This window comes from Astatotilapia calliptera, chromosome 19 (assembly GCF_964374335.1).
Source record: "Astatotilapia calliptera chromosome 19, fAstCal68.1, whole genome shotgun sequence".
Lineage (NCBI taxonomy): Eukaryota > Metazoa > Chordata > Actinopteri > Cichliformes > Cichlidae > Astatotilapia > Astatotilapia calliptera.
In genome coordinates, this window is record NC_137440.1 from 13,135,606 (window position 1) to 13,157,607 (window position 22,002).

At 42.4% G+C, this 22,002-nt stretch overlaps 1 protein-coding gene and 1 long non-coding RNA gene across 5 annotated transcripts in view; one reads left to right on the plus strand and one right to left on the minus strand.

The window, feature by feature from the left end:
- The window catches only part of ldlrap1b (low density lipoprotein receptor adaptor protein 1b), a 44,995-nt gene extending 26,563 nt beyond the window's left edge, over nucleotides 1-18,432 (plus strand). The window contains exons 4-10 of one of the 4 annotated variants that reach the window (XM_026151318.2): nucleotides 320-434; nucleotides 1,950-2,022; nucleotides 8,694-8,789; nucleotides 12,663-12,757; nucleotides 13,159-13,193; nucleotides 16,261-16,292; nucleotides 17,300-18,432. In XM_026151318.2, coding sequence (XP_026007103.1) covers nucleotides 320-434; nucleotides 1,950-2,022; nucleotides 8,694-8,789; nucleotides 12,663-12,757; nucleotides 13,159-13,193; nucleotides 16,261-16,292; nucleotides 17,300-17,346 — 493 coding nt within the window. In that variant the 3' untranslated portion in view covers nucleotides 17,347-18,432. Of the gene's footprint in view, nucleotides 1-319; nucleotides 435-1,949; nucleotides 2,023-8,693; nucleotides 8,790-12,662; nucleotides 12,797-13,158; nucleotides 13,194-16,260; nucleotides 16,293-17,299 lie in introns of all 4 variants that reach the window. The other 3 variants (XM_026151317.2, XM_026151316.2, XM_026151315.2) reach the window with 3 other exon arrangements.
- LOC145422353 (uncharacterized) overlaps nucleotides 1-22,002 on the minus strand; it is a 203,909-nt gene that overhangs the window by 45,514 nt on the left and 136,393 nt on the right. The gene's annotated exons all lie outside the window — the stretch shown is intronic.

Here is a 22,002-nt window from a genome sequence, read left to right on the forward strand (position 1 = left end):
ACACTGTGGGTGTGTGTAGTAACAGAAACCAAACAGCCCAGATGTCCACTGCACACGTTCCTTTTCAGATTTATGACTTTGTCCAGCTGTGTACCTGCACACAGCTGGTGTGTGTGTGTGTGTGTGTGTGTGTGTGTGTGTGTGTGTGTGTGTGTGTGTGTGTGTGTGTGTGTGTGTGTGTGTGTGTGTTTGTTTGATCACGTGTGCAGTTTTAAGTCAGATTTCTGGAATAGCTTAAGGGCTTAGAGCAGATAAAGTTTCATTTAATCCCAGATGAGTCTTAAATTAAAGGCTTTCTGAATGTGTGTGTTTGTTTCAGAATATCATATTGCACTGCGGACAAAATGCACGACAAAGTGTTTGCCTACATCGTCCAGAGTCAGCACAACGAGACCCTCGAGTGTCACGCCTTCCTCTGCGCTAAGAGGAAAATGGTGAGTAAGTTGATATTTTTCAAACGCCTCCTGCTGTGTGAAGAGTCGACGTGGTCGCTGACGTTAGCTTGTCGACTGTCGCTGGGCGACAGGACGTCTGAGTCCTGTTCTTCTTTGAGCCCCAAAACAGTCCAGATTCAGCTTCAATAAAATGTCTGTTTGCTCAGGTATTGCCCACAGGGTTTAACAGCACTGCAATAAATAAATGCCAGCAACTGAGCTACAGTTAGGCTAATATACACACATTAGCATAATGAAGATGTCGTTCATGTTGATGGCACCATCGTACGGCAGGAAGAAGATGCAAAAAATAAACCAAACCTCAGAAAAGACAGGATTGGAGATGATCCACAGGTTAGTCATCAATATGTTACTGTGTGGTTTGGATCGCTCGCCCAGGAAAAAAGCCTGATCCATAACTTAATGTTCACACTATAATTAAAACAACTTTTGGGGTGGATAAAGGAAGGACAAAGCTCCCCATCACTGTAAAAAAGGCGAAAACCTTATTCAGCGGGGTCATTGTGCTAATCTGCTCGACAAGTAATGACATAAGAGAAGGTTTAATAAAAGGTTAATCTGTCATAGCAATTAGTTTTTATAATGAAGGTTTCTTTCTTTTCCCCGGCACACACAAAAAATAACAGAATCAGCCTCCAGTTTACACAAGTGTAGGTGACTTATATGCACTTACTTTCTGTATGAAACACTTCCTGTCTTTCCCTTTATTTTAAAGGTAAATTGAACATTTTGGCAAATCTGTTTTTTGGTCTGTTAAAAAACAAGCACTGTTGTAACCAGCAGTACCACTGCTGATCAGACTAAAGCTTACCCAGCTGGGATACAGGAAATGACATGATAGGGTTATAAATGTAATAATGTAACAAATATAATGTAATCCCTGAGTGAAGGAACTGAAATTAAAGAGAAAGATTTCTCATAATGCAAAGAAATCTACTGCGAAATGTTTTCTATGAATAAATGCAATGTGAGCTAAGGACACACATTGCAGCTTCAGAGCCTTAATACAATTTTGGATTCAGGTAAAACATGCAGCTTCTGCACCTGGCCACACATGAAGAACAGTTTATTCAGAGACCTGAGAGTCGCCGCGCTGACACTTTACTTGTATTTATGCAAATGTGTAAATATTAAGTCGGGAAAAGAAAGGAGCGGGAGCATGAAAGGCGAGCAGGTTGTCATCCCTCTCTCGGCTTTCTCACCATCCCTGGAGTTCTGCCGAAAGAGCCGCTCCCTCCTCTTCCTTCCCTTCACTAATTTCATTGTGGTCAAAAGGCCACGTATCCTCCCAGTTGCATAAACAACTCGTCGTGTTGTCCGCGAGTTTCTCTTCCCTCTCTCCGAGTATCTGTGAAGAAAATCCTTCTTATGTCGATGGTCGTTTCCTGTTTGTGTCACAGCCATACCTTCCCTTCCTTCCTGTAATGCATGAGATGCGTATCGTGTATTATTCATCCCTCATTCCTGTCTCTGTCTCTTCCTCCGTCCCAACAGGCCCAGGCGGTAACTCTAACGGTGGCTCAGGCGTTCAAAGTGGCGTTTGAATTCTGGCAGGCTGCCAAAGAAGGTACGCATGGTCGCTCTTCATCACCACAGAAAATTTCCTCTCTTTCTTCTGCTCTTGGCTTTTACACCCTCCAGAGAGGTCACGTGAAATACTGGAGATCTGCTTGGCTTTCCCTGTGATCTCTCTCACTCACAGAGTGATGTCCTCGTCGATTCCCTGCACAGCGGTGAAATCACCAGCCAAAGGCACCTGGTTCAGTTTATTAAAGGCAACTTAGTCATGGTTAGAGAGTCTCACAGTTAAAGGTATCAGTGTGAGGAGGGGTGGACAGGAGGATTAGCCTGGGGCAGAGGTGGGGTGACTAGAATAGATCTTCTCTGTTCCCTTTACAACAAAATAAAGACTCAGATGTGTGGGAAGTGGGATTTTTCTCATGTAGTTTATTATATGGAAGAACAAAAGTGCCAAACTGAGACATAACTCAAATGTGGAAGCTGTTAAATGCACCAATGTTTTTTTTGTTTTTTTACTTTGGATTAACATTACATTGCAGTCAATTTTCCATATTTTCCTCTGTAAATGCAATTTATTTTGCATTTACTTCACTTCCATGTGCATTTCTGCTTTACTATGCAAAAAGGCTAGTTGCTGGATTAACTGTTGGGCTCTTTTTTTCATGCAAAGTTGACCCAATGACACACTTTGCATAGCAAAGCATGAAGTCATACAGTTAGGTCAGTGAGTGTTCGGACAGAGATGCAAATCTTGCATCTGCATACAACCACAGTGGAGTTTAAATCAAAAATCCAGACTTTCAGCTTTAATTCAAGAGGTTTAATAAAAGCATTGCACTGTTTAAAAATTACAACCATTTTTATTCACAGAGGTTAAAAGTTAATTGGACAGGTGACAGATGTTACATGACAAAGTAGAGAAAAGCTGAGTTGATTCCAAGCACTCATTTTTAGTAGTTGTAATCAGGTAGTTTTGAAAAAATAGTAAATGCACCGAACAGCTCAAGGAAGACAAGTGCATGAAAACAGAGTTGCACAACAACTGCACAGCATCTAACCAAGTCAAGAACACCCTCGAAGAGGAAAGCACATCATTGTCAAAGTCTACATTCAGGAAATGCCTTCATGAATGTAAATGCAGAGGGGCTCAAGGGAGGAAACACAGCATTTGGTGATGAATACGAGTTCTAGATTTCAGTAAGTCATTGAGTTCAAACGTGTTTCTTTTTAAAAACTTTGTCCAGTTAAAATCCCTAATTCTAAACGGTTCATTGCATGTTTTTATTAAACCTCTTGAATCAAAGCTGAAAGTCTGCACTTCAACCACATCTGGACCGTCTGATTTAAAATCCACTGTGGTGGAGAACACAGGCAATATTACCAAAGTTAAATATTTATGGACCTGACTCTGAATGTAAAAAATAAAAACACAGAAAGATTGAGCTTGGGAAGATGGCAGTGGGGAAAATACACAAACAGTACACATTTAATACAGAAAAAAATGTATAAACCTTTAGGTATTAATAAAACCATCCATCAATTTTCTAAGCTGCCTGCGACTCTCCATCAACAAACCTGCCATCAAAGCTGAGAAATTCCACCAAAACTAATTAAGAAAATAGAAATTTAGCTGGAAGCTAACAAAGTATATTTATATTTTTGTTGAGTTGTGTTGAGCCTCTCTAAAACCCAGTTGAACAGTTGGTGTGAGTGTCAAAGGAACCGTGGAGGCGGCAGCCAATCAGAGAGCTGTGTGAGGCCGGTGTTTCTGCAGCTCAGCAGAAACATGCATGTAATTTTCTGCACGTATGACTCCAGCGTAAATGAGCAATTCTTGCTACATAATATCAGTTTCTGCATCGGCACCCCCTCAACCATTTTCTCTAATCTTTACGTTTGTATCGCCCTGTGAGTGCTCTTTGAATTTTGTGATTATCCTTTGTCGTCTTGTCTTACACCTGCCTTCCCCGTGCATGCACAGTTTAGTTGTTTTCTATTCCCTCTCCATCCAAATCCATCGCTTCTTCTGTTTTTGGTTCTTTTCCGAAGGAGTGGAGAAGAGCGACTGAGGGGGATGGGGATGAGGAGAAGAGAGGGGCAAGAAAGCATGAAAGGCAGGGTAGGGAGGGGTGTTTGGATGGCGAGTGTGTGAGAGAGAAAGGAAAATGATTGTGTGTGTGTGTGTGTGTGTGTGTGTGTGTGTGTGTGTGTGTGTGTGTGTGTGTGTGTGTGTGTGTGTCGGCGGGAGCTCAGCCTCCTGACAGATTCAGTGTCAGTGTCATTGATCCCGTCTCAAGCGACGGCGTGCTTATTTATTCAGTCCTTTCGAGACGCACGCTTGCTCTATTTGAAAATCCAGCCGCCTCCTTCTTTCCTGCAACATTTCCACAGCTTCCTCTGCTCTTACTGTGGAGATTCCACTGTGGCCACATTTCCATTTTGACGAGGGATTATTTTATTTTCCCCCCATCAAAATCAAGGCCACGGACTCCTCGCCTCACGCCTCTTCGTTTGTCTTTTTTTGTATTTCTGAGTCGAATATTAAAGAGTACAATTTAGTACAGCCTCACTCGCCCCATCCTTCTCCTTCCCTCGCTCTATACTTTTCACCTCGAATTTTTAATGTGGGCGAAGTCGCTTAATTGAACGAGTTGTTATCTGTTCTGTGGGGTTATGGAGGGGAATATATATATATATTTTTTTATAAAGAAGCCGTGGTGCTCTCTTGTGACAGGGAAGAAGAAAGAGAGATGGGGAGAAGGAAAAAAAAAATCCTTTGGAGTCTGTTTTCATTAAAGTTGCAAGACCCCGGGGACGAGGGCAGGAAGGGAGATATCCACCGCATGTCTGTGTGGTTTGCTTGTTTCTTACAAGCTCTCCACCACCACCACCACCCACCGTGGTTCTGCACATTCCTGACCCACATTCCTCTGTATATTACAGATCCCATCTCTGCTCATAAATCTGCCTTCATAGAATATTCACTGCAAACACTACAGCAAGCTTTGAACTGCCGTATCTGTGAGTTGGCTCCATGTTTAGCAGCCGACTGAAAAGTGCACACGTGAGGATCTGCAGGAGAGAAAAAAACGGGTGCCCTGGGAAATTTTTCTAAGGCTGCCATTACCAAGCGACCCGGGCTCATGGGAAATGTTATTTTCACTGCACCAAGAATGACGGTGCGTATAAGAAAGTTGTGGTTAGAAAAGCAGAAAGCGACATTTCATCTCAAGCAGTGAGGCGGGAATAAAGCTCTATAATCTATTTTTAAGACGAGCTGTAGAACTTTATTCATGCTGAAAGTTTGATTTATAACAACCAAAACATTAAACACAGCCTATAAACAAAGTGGAATAACTCAATAAAATAAAACATACAGATATAAAATGGCTCAATAAGTTTAAAAGGGCAGAAAAATTATTAAAAAATAAACAAGCTTGTATATAGAAATGTAAAAATGCTGTATAACAACATGAAAAAGACCAAGTAAATCCTCTTATTAATGAACTTTATTCTCTTTTTTTGCATTTTTAAAACTTCAAAGCTGCAGTTGTTTTTGGTAAATTTCACAACGTGATAATTTTATTAGTTTTTTTCTGACCAATTTAATCAAATTGGACTGAACTAAAAATTTTATCGAGCCTTATGGATGTTTTGCCGACCCACAAAAACGGTGGAATCGATAAACCTCGAGGATTCTCCTTCAGCTTCCTTTTTTTCTTTTCTTTTTTTTGGGAAACTGTAGAAAATGCACAAATCACAGATATGACTCACAAATATTTCTTAACAAACGGCTGTTTTTATGAAACACATCAAAGCTGCAAGACTGAAAACTCAACGCAGTCTGCCCCGAAAACAGAAAATCCACAAAAGAAATGAAAGCGGGCATCAGTGTTTTTGGCAGAGAAACTCCAAACAAAAACCAGGACGGACACTTAAATGGAAGAAAACCAGATTACAGTGGGCTGAAGAGAAGTGGTCATGGGCTGCGCGGTCAATCACGAATCTGTGAATAGAAAATGCACACCTTTCCTCATGTATGACATGAATACACATGTAAGGTAAAAGAGCAGGAGAGACTGTGAACTGAAACTTTGGACAGAATTGCTTAACAAGTGGCAAAAAAAATATTTTGGCTTTCTTAACTTAATCAATCGCTGTGATTGGCCCCAAATAAACGGAGGTGTGAAAATCAGGGAGTGATGCTAGCGCTCGTGTGACGACACTGGGCTCATTGAAAGATTTCTCAAACTGCACACGAGTACTTTCCGTCTCTGCACAGACGGATTTCACATGTAGTTGTGTAATTCTGATGATTCATGCTTAAACAGCAAGTTTTAAAATATTTTAACACAATTCAGAAACACTTGTGAAACTCAAAGCGTGTGAGATCAGTTTGAGCTTGTAGCTGCGTGTACGGTTCTGTAATGTGATGTTGTGGGAAAGAGATTTCTGTGAGCCGCTGTGCTTTGCTCGGGTTGGTGGATCCTCTCTTGTTCCTCCACATATAGGCCATAGGAGTGAACAAAGGATGCAGCTCAAAGGCGTATCAGTGGAAGCGAGAGATTTCATGTTGCTCATTAAATGGCATGCCAGAGAGGAGTTGCAACATGCGCTTGTGCAAGCTGCAGCAGCGCCCTCAAAGAACTGGTGAAATATGTGGTCGTATGTGACACAGCTCAGGCAGATTACTGACTAATTACCGTCTGATGTCTGTAAATATTTATATGGCTTTTGTTGTTGTTATGTGTAAAACCACAGTTTGCCACAAAGTGTGATATCTGTACCACTACTGTTGCACAGCAGTACCTTCAGAGTCCCTCTAGAAGCGAGCTTTGCCACTCTGCAGCCATGTTTCCGTTTGCAAATGCAGAAACGTGCCAGTCAAACAGCTACTAACATGTTTCCTGCTTTGACCGTTGATTGGCTCTTCTGGGGCTGCAGGACAACCATCATCTCCAGTCCCCCCGCATAGATCATCGACCAGGATTTATTTAGTCGCGTCTCTGTTCCTTTTGTTTCAGGTCAAACTCTGTGTCCAGTACAGCTCTGTAAGCCTAATAAATTACTTGAAAGTCCTTGATTCTATTCAGGAGCTATCCTGGAGCCGATCAGATCTACTCGGGTCCACATTAAAAGCCCCACAGAGGTTTTCTGCTTCGAGCTGTACAGAGCACTTGAGGAGGGCAGGAAATGAAACACTAAAAGATCCTGTACTGCTAAAATGCTTCTGGTGTGACTTAAAGCCGTGCAAAGAGTGGGACAAAGATGTGTCTGAGACATGGCGTCACAGACATGCACCCAGTGCACCCAGGGTTTGCCTAAAGGAAGTGTTTTCTGTCCTCAGTTAACTCTGCATGTAGTTTGAAGTTGTGGCTCTGACATGTGTGAATAATACAGGGCCTGAAACTGCTCTGCTGGACTGAGATTAACAGAAATGTTGTGCAGGAAGTCGCAGGGAGCTGTTGCTCTGCATGGAGAAACTTTTCAGCGGAACGCCCGGGCCAAACACAGACCCAGGCGCTCCCTGTTTAAAGGCTACGGTTACACACCCTGCTGTAGCTGGCAGATGATTTCAGTAATAGTCTTAACATGTTCAAAGATTTCTCTCCTTTTTTGGGGGGGGATTGTATAACGTACAGCAGCAGAAGTTTTGAAAAGATTCATTAATTAAGCTTTGAATGAAATCTTTCAAGCTTTTTTTTGCTGATCATTGCTTATAGCCAATGAAAATCACAAATCTAGTGTCTCTGATTCTGAGAAGATCAACCAAACATGATTTTCAACACTGAAATATCAAATGTCTGAAAAATATGCTCATTTATACGCTCTGTTGAAAGTTGTTGCTCCTCGAGGTTTCTCATAGATTCTCTATGGGGCTCAGGTCAGACAAGTTGGTAGGCCGGACACATTTGGTACTACTGCAAATTTCCTCTACTGATGGGAAAAGAAATCTGCATCTCCAGAGAGCTTGTCTGCAGACGGAAGCGTGACGCTTTCTAAAACCTCCCGGGTCACGCTGTGTTGACTTTGGCTTCTGAGCCTCATCCTCCAGACTGCAGGACCTCAGTTTCCAAACTGCATCTTTTATCTGAAAAGAGGATTTAGAGCCACAGAGAAACCATCATGTTTATTTTTTTTTTAAACCAAACACTTCTGATGTAATGTCTGGTTTAGGATTGGTGATGTTGGGAATGATGTGGTTGTAGCTTCCTGAAAACAACTGTGCGTTGTTGCTCTTGATGCTGTGACGCCAGCCTGAGTCTGCTTGTGTGATGCTCTCAAAATTTCTTCAACTGTTCTTTACAACCATTTAAAGTCTGCGGTCGTCTCTGTTGTTTTTGCACCTTTTCCTGTTGCGCTTGCTGCTTAATATTCTTCAATACAGCTTTCAGGCTCTTCAGCAGTGACCTTCTGTGTCTTACTGTCCTCATGGAGCATGTCGATAATCATCAAAATTGAAGCAAAAGACGCCCTGGGATATTTCACTTTGCACATAATGAATATAGAATTTGTGAACATTTAACACTGATTGTATGCTTGTTGAGTGAAACTTTTAACCACATCTGAGCTGCATGAAGGCAAACTGTTCTTTGCAGCACAACCACTCTGGCCCTGTGGTTAGAACTTCCTGAATCACAGATTGTCCTCACTGACTGCACTGTTTTCATTTTCTTTCTTTTCCTTTTTGTTGTCCTGCTCTGTGTTTCTGTTCAGAGAAAGAGAAACGAGTAAAGTCGAGCTCAGATGGGGAAGGAGCCAGCAGCTCTCAGTCGGACAGCTCGGCCAGCCAGGGCAGCCTGAAGGGAGGAGGTGAGTCACGTCGCCCATCATCACATCTTTTTCTCTCTTCCTCTTTCTCTCTGTCTCTCTCTCTCTCCGTGTCGCAGCGATCGTAGCCTCAAGGGACGGAAGAGTGTTCAGCCACTTGTCAAAGGTTGGCCTACATGGAGGCTGCAGGTCAGCTGATGACAGTCTGCTTTTCATTGGTTACCATTTCTCACTAACATCACAAAAGTTAACAGTAGGTGACTGTTTAAGGCAGTTACATGCGGTGATAATGGTGCTGCTGATGATCTGGTTAATTTGAACACATAAAAGCCACACTGCAGTCATTGTGGATGCATTAAACTGAATCTTGGTTCAGCGATTCCCCTGACATTTTTATGAAAACAAAGGACTGCTATCATGCTGTTATTCCGCCTGACTCTGGAAGCACAATTACAGCCCTGTTTGTTTAGAAAGCATGAAAGAATTTCACATTTCTATTGCCCCCATTGTTCGATCAGACCCTAAACATCCGCTGAGCCAGACGACCTGAAGGCATTATTAATCCCATACATGTCCGCATCCAGAGAATAAATTACACGAAAAGCATCATGTTGTTATACGATGCTTTATTTTTGTGCATGTTGTGTTTGCGCATGCCTTTCCCTGTCCCGACCCGATCCTTTCGATATTTGTTTGGAGTGGCCATTTTTTTTACAGGAAAGTCTTAAAAACATCAGCTTTGTGCTCCTCTGCTCAGCCAGCAGGCCTCCCGTCAGAGAAGCGCAGCTCCCTAAATGTGTTCTGATGCTTTATTTGGCTCTGCAGTGCTACACGTGCAGCGCTTCATGGTCAACACGGGCTTTAAAGATGATCCTCTGTGAGAAGACTCAACAAAGCAGAGATTTTGCAAGCAGAGAGGCTTTTTTTTTTGGACTAACATTATCCTACTGACCCCCTGGTGGGTCATTTAGCTGCCAGTGGACTGCGTTTCTGTGAGGCAAATTAGCATAATTTCACAGCAGAGTAAAGCTCGGTGCTCTGGAGTTTTCGCTGCCAGCCCTGAAGCAGTGATCAGGGACAGCAGAGCTCTTACATTTATCTGCTCTTCACTGTGTGGCTGATGCACTAGCAGCGTGTCAGAGACTCTCGGGATCAGTGGCGTTGTCGGAGGTGAGTCAGCTTTATTCGTGACACACGATACCCTCGACTTTCTCCCAGCGCCAGGCCTGTAAATGCCACGTCCTGCCATAACCTGATTGTTGGGGGATTTTGCCTGCAGGAGATGAATCAGCCTCTCAGTCTCTTCCTCTTCACAAGGTTAAAAGTAGAGCTTAGTTTCCTTATAATTTAATCTGATGGAGGAGATGATGATCATTTTCTTGGTTAAAAGTTTCAGCACTCAAGTGTTTATGCATAGTTCTGTGACACGATATGAAGCAGCAAATTAAAAACTTTAGTCTTTATTTCAACAGGAAGTAAAACAGCTGTGATTAAGAGATAGGCAGCATTAAACAAGCATGTGCAGTCAGTACATGCTTATTCCAGGGCTTGACGTATCAAGGTGTAATACAAATTAATCTGGTCCTAAAAGTATGGAACTGAACAATAAAACATGTATTTTAATCAAACTAAATTAAAATGCAAGAAGCAGTGTGGAAAAAGTCAACTCTCACTGCTTCTGTAGGAATTAAGAGGGTAAGCAGCAGCCAGGTGCTGCTTGTCAAATGTACTCGATTAATTGATCATCAGCAAGTGTGAGCACATCTATAAAAGGCTGATTGGAAGCTTTCAGGTGTGGGAACGTAATGCCAAGGAGGAAAAGGAGGAAAAACATCAACAGTGGTCTTAAATAAGCAGGTTTTGCTGCGAAGTGTTGCACTTTCAAACAATTTCAAGTCCATCATTCTGCAGTGACAACGATTATTCACAAGCGGCGAACATTCAGGAAGCTGCCAATCTTCCCAGGAGTGGATACCACAGCAAAGTCACCCCAAGGTCAAACAATGCAAAAAGACTAAGAGCCAACAAAACCCCCAGATCACTCCATCTTAGACTCTGCAGGCCTTAGCGCTTAAGGTTTAAAGTTCATGACAGCACAGTTACAAAGTATAGCTTGTTTGGAAGGATTACTGGGAGAAAGCTTCTTCTCTCTCGTGAACTTTAAAGTATTCCAGAGTTAGATGTGCTTGATCCAAATTGTGTCATGCAACAGGACAGTGATCCCAAACACAGCAGCAAATCTGCAGATTAGCTGAAAAAGAAAAGAATGGAGGTGCTGCAGTGGCCCAGACGAAATCCAGACCTCAGCCTGACTGCGACGCTGTTGTTCATCGAAGAATAGATGATTTTTTTGTTGTTGTATCCTGATCTATAAAACCTTAGACGTCAAAAAGACGACTGTCAGTTTAAAATCAAAAGAAACAAAAAACTTTTGGTATCATCTTAAATATTTATCCACTTTAAAAAAAGTTTGCTTGTTAATCACCTTTCAGGTAATTGATTGATGAATTAGTTCTACCTTGTTTGTTCACAGACCCTGTCTTTCACTGTAGTAATAAATAAGCTTTTAAGTGAGCAGCATTAATCATCAGATGAGTCCTTCCCCTCCCCGTGAAGGTCTGTCTCACAGTATTGCCTTTTTCATAACAGCAGACGGTCTGAATGCCTTCTGTTGACACACAGGACAGACTGCACGAAAATCTTATTGCATGCTGACTCAGTTATACGGGACCATTTTCCCTTAAGGAGCATAAAATCTAGTAAAAAGGTCAGCTAAGGACTGAAGAGTATTTATATCCCACCATTAGAAGAGTTACTGTGGTTTTACTGTTCTCAGAGGGTGACATTAGCCTAAAGACTCGACTGAAATTAGTGTTGACACACATTATTGACACGCATTAATCATCAGGCAGGGCCGTTACGAGCCAATCCCATTACAGTTCAGCAGTGCCGCTGTAGTCAGGCGTGGGGTTACTGCGTGCTCACTTATCACTAAGTGACGTGCCACATATGGCTGAATTGATGAGATGCATTAGAAGCTTGATAAAGAGAAGTGTGGGGCTGTTCTGCCTGTTCCCAGCTCCATATTTTCATTCTTTGCATGATTCACATTTTAAACCAGCTTTTATTTCATACTGAGCTGCTACACAGGCCCCCGACAAACAAGCTGTTATGGCCTTTACTTTAAATCAACTGTCTTCTGATTGGTTGCCCCTCAGAAACAGAAAGGGGTGGGGCTTCTGTGCTCACAGAGACTGAGATGACCATGTCTCTATGGCCCAAGAAGCTACTGAGGGTCCCTTTGTGTCGCCTGGGACCAGTTTGGCATGGGAGACCCTAACAGGAGCTCTTGCTGCCAGGATCACACCAGGAACCAGGAATGCACAAACACCGCCGCTATGATAAGGTGGCGATTCGTCAGGTTGTCATGGTTCTGTACGAAAAAGGTGCAATTCTCACTCTGGATTAGCAGGGAGAGAGTTCAATGATCCTGAGATCTTTGTAACATCTTCGGATAAGTGGGAGATGGACAGATGGAACGCTCTATGACATCATAACAAACTATTTTTAAGGCTGAGCACATTGATTTGAAACTTTGACCGCATGTAATCTGTTCAGCATCAGCTGTGTTTGAGTTCCAACCGCCTCCTGTGTTGGACGAGAGTCTCGTCTTTTAATTTGCTTCTGTGCTTTTTAGTTTATTTGGATATGATTGTGTTCGTCGCTGCCCATTGTCGACCTTCAGCACAAACTTTTACAGAGATCAATCCAGCCCTCGGCCTCGAACATGAGGAGAACCTCATGTGCCCACTTTAGCCACTTGACTTCCTGCTTCTTCGTGTTTGTTGACCATCACAGGTGCCCGTGTGGTTTTTAGGAGTAAATTAATGTTACGAACTTTGTTTTGATTTTCAGAGGTCGCCACGGGGAAACTTTTGGATTTGGCTGAGGGAGCGAACGCGACGCTGACCCACTCAGGAACAAAGCAGACCCAGTCGGATCCCTTTACGGTGCATAATCACGCAACAGAGAACAACAATACTGTATGGGTAAGACGAGAGAAGGGCTGGTCAGTACGTTTCAGCTGTTTCAGCTTGATAAGAAGACTCCCGTGCTGGAAATGGTGATTAAGCGTCCGAGTGATGTACTGTACCTGTTGTATTCAAAGGAGTGTATTCTACAGCCGAGCCGCTGCCGTGATGAAGCACACAATAGCCTATTGAACAGAACGGGCCTTATCACATAACTGGCGAGGGTGTGGGGCTGCAAACAGCATAACTCAACCTCCTGAGAGCATAGAGGAGACTTTGTGCATGTTAATGTATAATAAAAAAGGACTGTTATCACCTCATAAGACAAAAACTCTGAATTTAACCGGTGTGTGTGTGTGTGTGTTTTTTCTGTGTGGCAGGAGTTGGAGGACGGTCTGGACGAGGCTTTCTCAAGGTGAGGAGATGAGTTAATTTGGGTTTTCCCTGAAGCTCAGGCTCTAATGAGCTGCTGTTTTGGGATCAGGAGTCTGTAGTTTGGGCTGCACTTGTAGTAAACACTGCCTCTCCCTCCGCTTGACTCACCCCGGCTCAGTTTACAGGCCCTGACTCAGCTGACACCCTCCCTGAGTCATGCTGCCTTTCTAGGCTTTGATTGCCACACACTGATTTCCTACGAGGGGGGAAAAGAAGACTGATTGCTTGGTATTTATATCCCAAGCCCAGTGTTACACCCCGGCCTAGGCAACCGGGGTGCAACGTAGAAAAACAAAGATAAGGGAAATAAAACCACGAAGGCCCTCCACCAAAATCCCAAAACGAAGGTGTCTCAAACGAAAATATTAACAAACCCATTCACAACTATGTACAACAGACTATTTATTTACAACAAACACACCAAACTATTTACAACACGGGGGAGATCGCGACCATGACATACTGAAACACAAGGCTTAAATACATAGAAGGAGCAATCAGGGAATGGACCACAGGAGGGAAACACAGCTGGGGCAAATTAGAACTGACGAGACAGGGAAAACGTAAACTGAACACACTAAGATAACACAGACTTTCAAAGTAAAGCAGGAAATACATAACAGTCACGCAAAAACAAAACACTGACACACCGAAACGTAACACCCAGTGAAGATGTTATTTGCAGTATAGGAAAGTCTTTTTGCCCTCACAGCTGTTAATCTAACTCTGATATCTTACTAAGTTGGACCACAGGAACATTTACACATGACACTTTCAACAGAGCAGACGTCTGAGTGCATACCGAGCGAGGCTTTTATAGTTCAAATAAACCAAAAACGAAATTTAAAAAAGTGGATGCAGGACAAAAATAGTTAACTGCTATAAAAAACAAAAGCTCTTTGGAAGGAATGAAAATGAAAGGATAATTTGTACTTGGAAAACTGCCTCGAAACACAAATGTGGAGAAAGTTTGTTTAGTTTAAGGCTGTTTGTTGAAACTGAATGTTTTCATGACTGTACATCAAACTAGGAACTTGAATATGAAGCACAGGAAACACGAGGTCTTCAGGTTCAAGGTTGACTGGGAAGTCGGTTGTCTCTGCTTAACTTCTGTCTGTACCATCAACAAACTGGTCAGAGTGGAGCTGGAGGCCGCTGTGACCGATGCTTCAATTTGGGTTCCATCGGCAGGCCTCTCTGATAAGCGGCGGTGGTCTGCTGTCAAGTTTTCACTCTGCAAATGTTTACAGCTTTTCATTTTACTGCCATAAAGACTCGTTCAGCTTTTTACGACTGCGTTTATTTCCTTTGGCTCCGCTTTTCATTCCCTCTTAATTCTGCAGTGGGCCTCACATCCTCTCACTTTTCATTTAGTGGCGGGCGAATGGGCGGCTCAGTCTCTGTAATCAAGCACTAAGAGGCCATTTTAGCCCCGTTATCAGATGATTATTTGTCTGCACACACTGTAATTACACCCTAGCACCATTAGCTGCCCTCTCTGTGATTAACGAGGATGCTCCCAGCATCAGCAGAGATGCATCCGCTAACTGGAAGTTCGGATTCCCCGAGGGAAAGGTCGACTTCTTTGTCTGTCAGGAGGAGCTGATTGTGCTGGTTGATGAGGGGTCAGAGCGAGAGAGTGAAAAAATTAGAGGCAATTTATGAGTCTGTGAATGAGGATGTCACTGAGTAATGAAGTTATTTACAGTTTACAGTTTAGCACGAGGAGTGAAATAAGCTCCAGATTAATGGATTGTTTACAGCACAGTAAATGTGACTTTTTAATCACTGTTCTGTCTGATTAAGAAACAGCTCGGTATTATTTCAGATTAAAGAAACAGCAGCAGCAGAGATTAGTGGTCAGAGGGTCTGTAACTCATTATTAGGGGCGAGCAGCACACGCACCATATGTAGCTGCTTTGCACACAGGCACAAATTAAGAGTTTCTTAATGCGTTAAATAAACTTGTTGTTTGTGATCCAGGACATTTGAACTGTTTCAGGAAAGTGTTATCAATAAACTTTGTTAGACAGTAGTTAAAAATATTAGTCTCCCTGATGTCGATTAGTCAAAGTATTTTCTGGTAAACATTTTTAATTAAAAAAAAAAAAAAAGCACCTTTGAGTTGTTCCCCTATCTTCACTGTCAGTGAGGTTCATCTCAGAGGATAAGTCAAGGTTTTCTGCATTTTAAAGACATTTTGCTGTCTTAAATAAAAGAAACGCATCCGTATGACTCTTTTGGAACCTTCCTGTTATTTAATAGTTTATCTTTTAGATGGCCATAGGTGATGTCAGTAAGAAGGGTGTAAAGCTGACAGAAGTACTGCTATAAGTGCTAAATTTATGCCCTATGGTTTGCTGGATTGTTCCCTTAAAGGCCCGATTTTGATCCCCAGAATGAGCCAAAGTATACAGTGTTGTGAAACTGCAGGATGTTTCACAGTTCATAAAGTAACAAGCAATGCTTGAACTTTTTGTTTCATTTCTTTTTTCTCATGCTCCTAAATAATCGTGCTTTTTACTGAGCTCAGAAACCCGCTCACTCTTAAAGTGAGAGCATGCATTCAGACTCGGTAACATTTCCCACAGTGATGGTTTTTAAAAGCGCGTCTGAAAGAGTCTCAGAGTTCTACTGAAGGGATGCAGCACCCCTCGTCGGTGCTCGAGGGCAGTGATGGACGTGTCGTTCCAAAATCTGTTGAACCGATCGAGGCCGTCATGTGGCTTTCACTTGCATTTCATGTCGCTGTGTTGTCAGCCTCCCATCAGCACAGCAGTGTTTCCTGCTAGGCTGAAGGTGAGCTCGGTGGTTCTAAACAAAGCTGCCAAGATGCCCTCACACAGAGTAACAGAGCCACAACAAGCTTTCAGAGCTTTCCTTTAATTTGTCACCAGCCTGTCCACTGTCTCTGTTGTCAGCTGACTGTTGTTGGGATTTGAGATTCTGCACTGCCCTCTGCTGGCTGGATCAGTCCAGTTACTTTATAATTAGGCCTTTCAGGAGAGTTTGTTGCCTGACTTGTGATGTTTTCTTTGCACCCTCAGCCGCAGTCTGGATAGCTTTGAATCCTACTCAGGTAATAATATCATGTCACTGGATGTTGTGACCTCATCGTCCTGTCGTCAACCTCACTGTTTAAGCCTGCTCATCTGTGCGGGTAGCCGTGATCAACCACCCCACGTGTCTCCGCATCATGTTTCATGACAGGAACCATTAACATAGCACAGAACGGTAGCCAGTCGACTAACTTTAGAGCACAGTGAGGAGGAAGCCTTCACTCTTTTACCATTTCACTGTTTAAAAAAAGTATGAGGGACGTTTCTGCCACAGATCCTGATGTTTCCTCTACTTTGTCCACGCCGTCATCACAGATGTTTGAGTGTTTGCCTCACATCCGTCAGCTTTAACACAGAGACGGAGAGTGGCACGTTCATACGAAGTAAAAAAAAAGCCCTTCTGTTTATGATCAGAGGAGCTCGTGTTAGATTGTTATGGTTGTTTAAATACGGGATTTGTTTCATTTCCACATCTGGCCACATTGTTATTATTTTCTAATCATTTTCATTAAAAATGTGATGTCCATTTTTATGTTCCTGTTTTTTGTGCACGCTGTACTGACCATTATCAAAGATCTGTAAACATTGCAAACAGAAAATCTGATTTTATAGACTGTATACAAAAGATGGACATTATCCTTTGAAGTGTTCCAGATGTCCTTTTCTTCAGCAGTGCTTTCAAGTTCCTTCTGGGAACTTGAAAGCACTGCTTCCTTAGACATTCCCAAACCGGATGCGATCTCTGCGGGGAACTCCTCCCAGTTGTGTGGAACCTCAAAAATAGTCCAGGAAGCCTAATTAGACCCCGAGCAAGCTCAACTGGGTCCTATCAGCACAGAGGAGAATCTCTCCTTTGAGCTTCCTCCAGACGTTGCCGACTCCATCTCAGCGATTCTGCCCTGCACCCCAGTCATCTTTAGAGCTTCAGATGGAAGCCATGTCCATCTTTTATGTACAGTCTATAGTTTTACCAAAGCCGCTAATAAAATGTCTTTTCTTTTTTTTTTCTTCCCCTTTGTCGCTACAGACTCGCTGAGTCTCGCACTAACCCCCAGGTCCTGGACATTGGGGTGAACCCTCAGGACTTCAGCACTGAAGAGTGCCTGTCCCCCGGCAAATGGGACCAAGAGGAGTCGGACTTCACGGCACAAAAAGACACGTGGGGGTTCTAACGTGAAGCCTCGGGCCAAGAAGGGAAAACCAGGAAAACGAGGGTCCCGGTGGTAAACGTGTCCGAACACTGCAGTGACGAAACGGACACTGTGACATCCGCCATGTTCCCCACCGCCTCCCTGCTGTCGTCTTCTCTCTGATGCATGCGTAGTTGCGTGACCGGAGGAGGAAGGCGACACGAGCAGGCTGCTCACAGAACAGGCCAAAGCAATACAAACCATTTATTCCTTTTTTTAAAAAGAAAAACATGCAGTCAGTTAATGTGCGTTGCAGTCTGTGTGTCACTCCTGTGTCTGTTTACTGTTGTGTTTGTGCTTGTGTACACCACGTGTTTGTGTGAATGTGCAGTGTATATGTGTGCAAAGTGAGCCGAGTGCTGTTTGTGTCATAGTGAGGTCACAGAGGGTGCTGGTGAGTGTTTTATATACCTGAACATGGAGCACTGTAACTGGATTTGAGGGAAACTCACTGGTGAGGTTACTACCTGCGTGCTTCGGCCTTTTGTTGGGCACCAAAAGCTTTAAAAAAACAGTGTGTATGTGTTGGTCAGAGAGTGTTTGTGTAATAAGAACAAAGTGACAATCTTTTTTTTTTTTTTTTTTGTATTGCAAAATCTATTTTTGCACTCTGCATTCATCCGTGTTCGAAAGCACACATTTCATGTAAGGGAATTTAATGTCCACACGTGTCAGCCTCATCATTTAGGACTATATGCAGTGCCTCTGTTCGCCTTTCCTCCTCATCCTTAAATATTTGACCCTCGGTGAGACTTCACCATCGGTGAAGATGACCTGAAAAGAGTTATAAAAAACAAGCAGTGTGAGAGGATGCAGGTGTTACGCGGCGCTCCATCACCATATGTTAAATTATGTTCACTCCACCAGTTTACTATATTTTTCCCAGGGATGGATCCCAGTGTTATTTTAGCATTTGTTAATATATTCATTTAATTTAATTCATTGGTTTTCAATAAAAATCCAATTATCAGTGTGTGTCACGTTTTATTCTGAAATCTAAATGTTGAATATTATTTTTATGTCATGTCTTCTCCACTGTAGGGATTTGCTGCCTGTTTTCTTTTCTCTCTTTTTTTTGGACTGATTTGTCTAATTCAGAGCTCATAAAACTCTGCTTGCTTTTGCATGTATATTTTTTTATTTATAGATAAAAGAAATAATAAAATAATCACAAATTGTTTGTAGACATCGTAATAGAAATACCTTTGTTCGCACAGTGGCGTGAGGCAAATCTGCACAAATCTAAAATTTTAATTAAAAAATTGAATGACTAAAAATAAAGTTTATGATCATGACCGCTCAGGAGAGTTTGATGCTGTTGCTTGTCGGAGTCCTGAGACGACATCTGTCAGCGTCCAAGAAGGAGGGGGTGGTGAGCCTCACAGGTAACATTTGTTGTTTCTGAGACTGCGCGCTCACAGATCGGCTTATTTCAATGAGTCAACCCTCTTATTTAAAAATATTTAAATACTTGTAGCTTGTAATTGTAAGTTTCTTTTTCCTTAAGATAAATGTGTACATTTAACTAGCAAAACTCAGAAGGTGGCGCCAAATCCTCATGTTTTTTCTGCATTTGGAGACGCATGCGCACAGGATTACAGACGGATCTCGGTTATTTCACTGCTTCGTCGAGCCAAAGGTCGAAATATGGGTCGTGTATTTACGTCTTTTATTCGTTTACTTATTGTGTGGTCCACTTCTCAAAGAGCTCCAGCCGTCGCCTGGGTAAAAGAAGCTGTCTCAGTGCGCCATCGTGTGGAACATACAAGAACATACAGCCTATTTTTTATTTTCTTCTTTTAAATACATTTTGAAAGCTGTTTAACTATAAGTTACGTCATGCATCAAATATCCCATATTTTGGAAATTGTTTTGTTAAAGTGGGTGTAATACTGCTTTTTCTACTGTGATGATAATAATTATAACAGTAATTATTATTAACAATGGACGGCCTGAGAGATGAGGCCAGGTATGAGTCACCGTGGGCTCTCATGTTCACAGAAAACATTGATCTCTGCTGAGAGTGGACGGCAGGCAGAAAGGAGAAGACACATTGAGCTGAAGTAGGGCTGGGCGATATTACCCAAAATTCATATCTCGATATTTTTTAGCTGGATGGCGATATAAGATATATATCTCGATTTTTTTTTTTAAAGCCATAAGTTAAGAACAAAAAGAGTTCTTAGTCACACTGTGTCCCAGATGTCACACGGGCACTTTTCTTTACATACAGCGTAGATGTACATGAAGAAATTACTCAAAAATAAATTATCAGCATTTATTAAATAATCATGGTCCATAAATAAAAGAAAACAATGTTGTTTTTGTGCATAACGAAAAGCTCACAATTGTGCAGTCAAAATCAAGGCTGGACTGGGACAAAAAATCGGCCCGGGCATTTTGACTAGAGACCGGCCCACCAGGATAAAGATTGAAAATGTGACATCATTCAGGGGTAAAACCGCAAAGGATTCTGGGAACTTGTGGCAAGAGGTACTAGCGCGTGCAGGCTTTCAATTGAACTCAGTTACACAGCGATAAAAAGAAACACAAAAAATGGCAAGAAGCTGTTGTATTATTAACTGCAACAGCCGGTAGCATGACAGCCACGGGAAGCCGATCGTTTTTTTTTTTTTCAATCGGATTACGTCGTTGAAGAGAAATGTTTTAAGCCATGTTTCTGAAGTAAGAGCCGACGGATGGTCTGGATATACCAAATATAACGTCCCAGAACACTCCAGCTCACATGTTAGTCTGCTCCAAGCATTCCCACAAAGGTCAGAGTTTTGTAGTAGTTAATACGTCATTTTTCTTAACATAACTGGTGATATAGGTTACAAGCAAGTCTGGCGCTGAACAGAAATTGTCGCGCTATGCTCCTTTGTTTATTGTGTTTATTGTGCATAAATAGTGAATTGTCCTGACACAATATTGCGTTTCGCTTCTGTTATTACCATGGTACATTGACAAAAACATATACTTTTATTCACAGGGTAAAACAGTTGTTTTGTATCACTAATTGTCCAGTACGATTACAGCATACAATATTATTGTCACTGCTACATTTCTGTAATGAACCAGAAATTATTTCCACTACTAATTAATTACCGTTGAGCTCAAAGGTTATATTAATAAACGGTTAACGAATCTGTATTTATGACGACGATTTGTGAGACTGGTAAACTTACCTTTGTTCGTACGATGGTCTTTCGTTCTACTCGGTGCATTTCAAGGTCCTGTACCCATCCGTCGGTAAACTGTACCTGGGCTTGTTGCAGTGACCTGAAGTTACTAAACTTCATGAGTGTGTGCACTCACTCCAAGAACCGTGTAATTATAAATCTGAGCGTGGTGAAAGTTGGGCAGCATGCTAACGTCCTTTGTCCACTCTGTGGGCTCGTAAGGGTCTGACCCTTTCACACCTTTGATTTTTTCCTCGTATCTTTTCTTTGTCTTTTCGTCGAGTCTGTCATTGTACGGACCGGCATTGTTCTCCTTTTGTTTTGTACATTCCTTTTTTGTGCGGCAAAGAAAAAACAAGAAGGCATTGTAACCGGAGAATGAACGTTTTGCGGTGCTGCAAATGCTTGCATTTGATGCGGTACTTGGATTGTTTTGCCACGAGTTCCCGGCATGCAATGCGCGAAAATCACGTGATTGCTAAACAAGGGGGCGGGTGCATTCGGCCTCCTCGGCTGTAATTGGTCCAGGCCAGAGTCGATCATGACCAATTGGCCAATCCAACACCTGTCATTATATATACCCTTCCTAAAAAAAAAAAAAAAAATCCATCGGCCCATAAGAACAAAAAATCGTCCAGCTATGGTCAAAATGTAAACTAATAGACGCTGAGCGTAATAACAAAGAGACAGATTTCACAGCTGCACCACGTCTCTGAACAGGTGCCATTTGTGGTCCTTATACACACACAGTACGGTAATATTATGTTGAAGCACAGTACGTATCACTCCGCGAGGCGGCTCCATCAAGCGGTGCAGCTCCGTAGCTTAGCAAAGTCATATTAAAACATTTTTTGACAGATTGCTGAGCGCTGTGTACCACATAAAATCGGTTCGCGGTCAGTAAGCACAACCAGAATTCATACATAAGGCGCACTGTCGATTTTTGAGAAAATGAAAGGATTTTAGGCCGTGCAGCCCCTCCTGGCTGCATGTCGTTAGCGCGGTTAGCTCGTTAGCGCGGTTAGCTAGCTAACACGTTGACACCGTCCAGCCCCACGCACGGTAACTCGCTAACGGAGATTTTCCTCTTTCATCTTGTCATTGCCTGCAGGTAAAGCTATGGAGGAGGGGAGGCCGAGTAAAGTTGCGTAGAGACAAAAGTGGACGAAAGAGAGGCAAACCTGCGGCTCCACAAGTATAATTATAACGTAACAAAGACTATATCGATATAAACGATATTGTCACATCTTATATCTCGTATGAAAATATATCGATATTTTTAAAAAACTCAATATATCGCCCAGCCCTAAGCTGAAGTATTGAAAGTAGAATAGTTTCAGTATCTGGTGTCAACCATC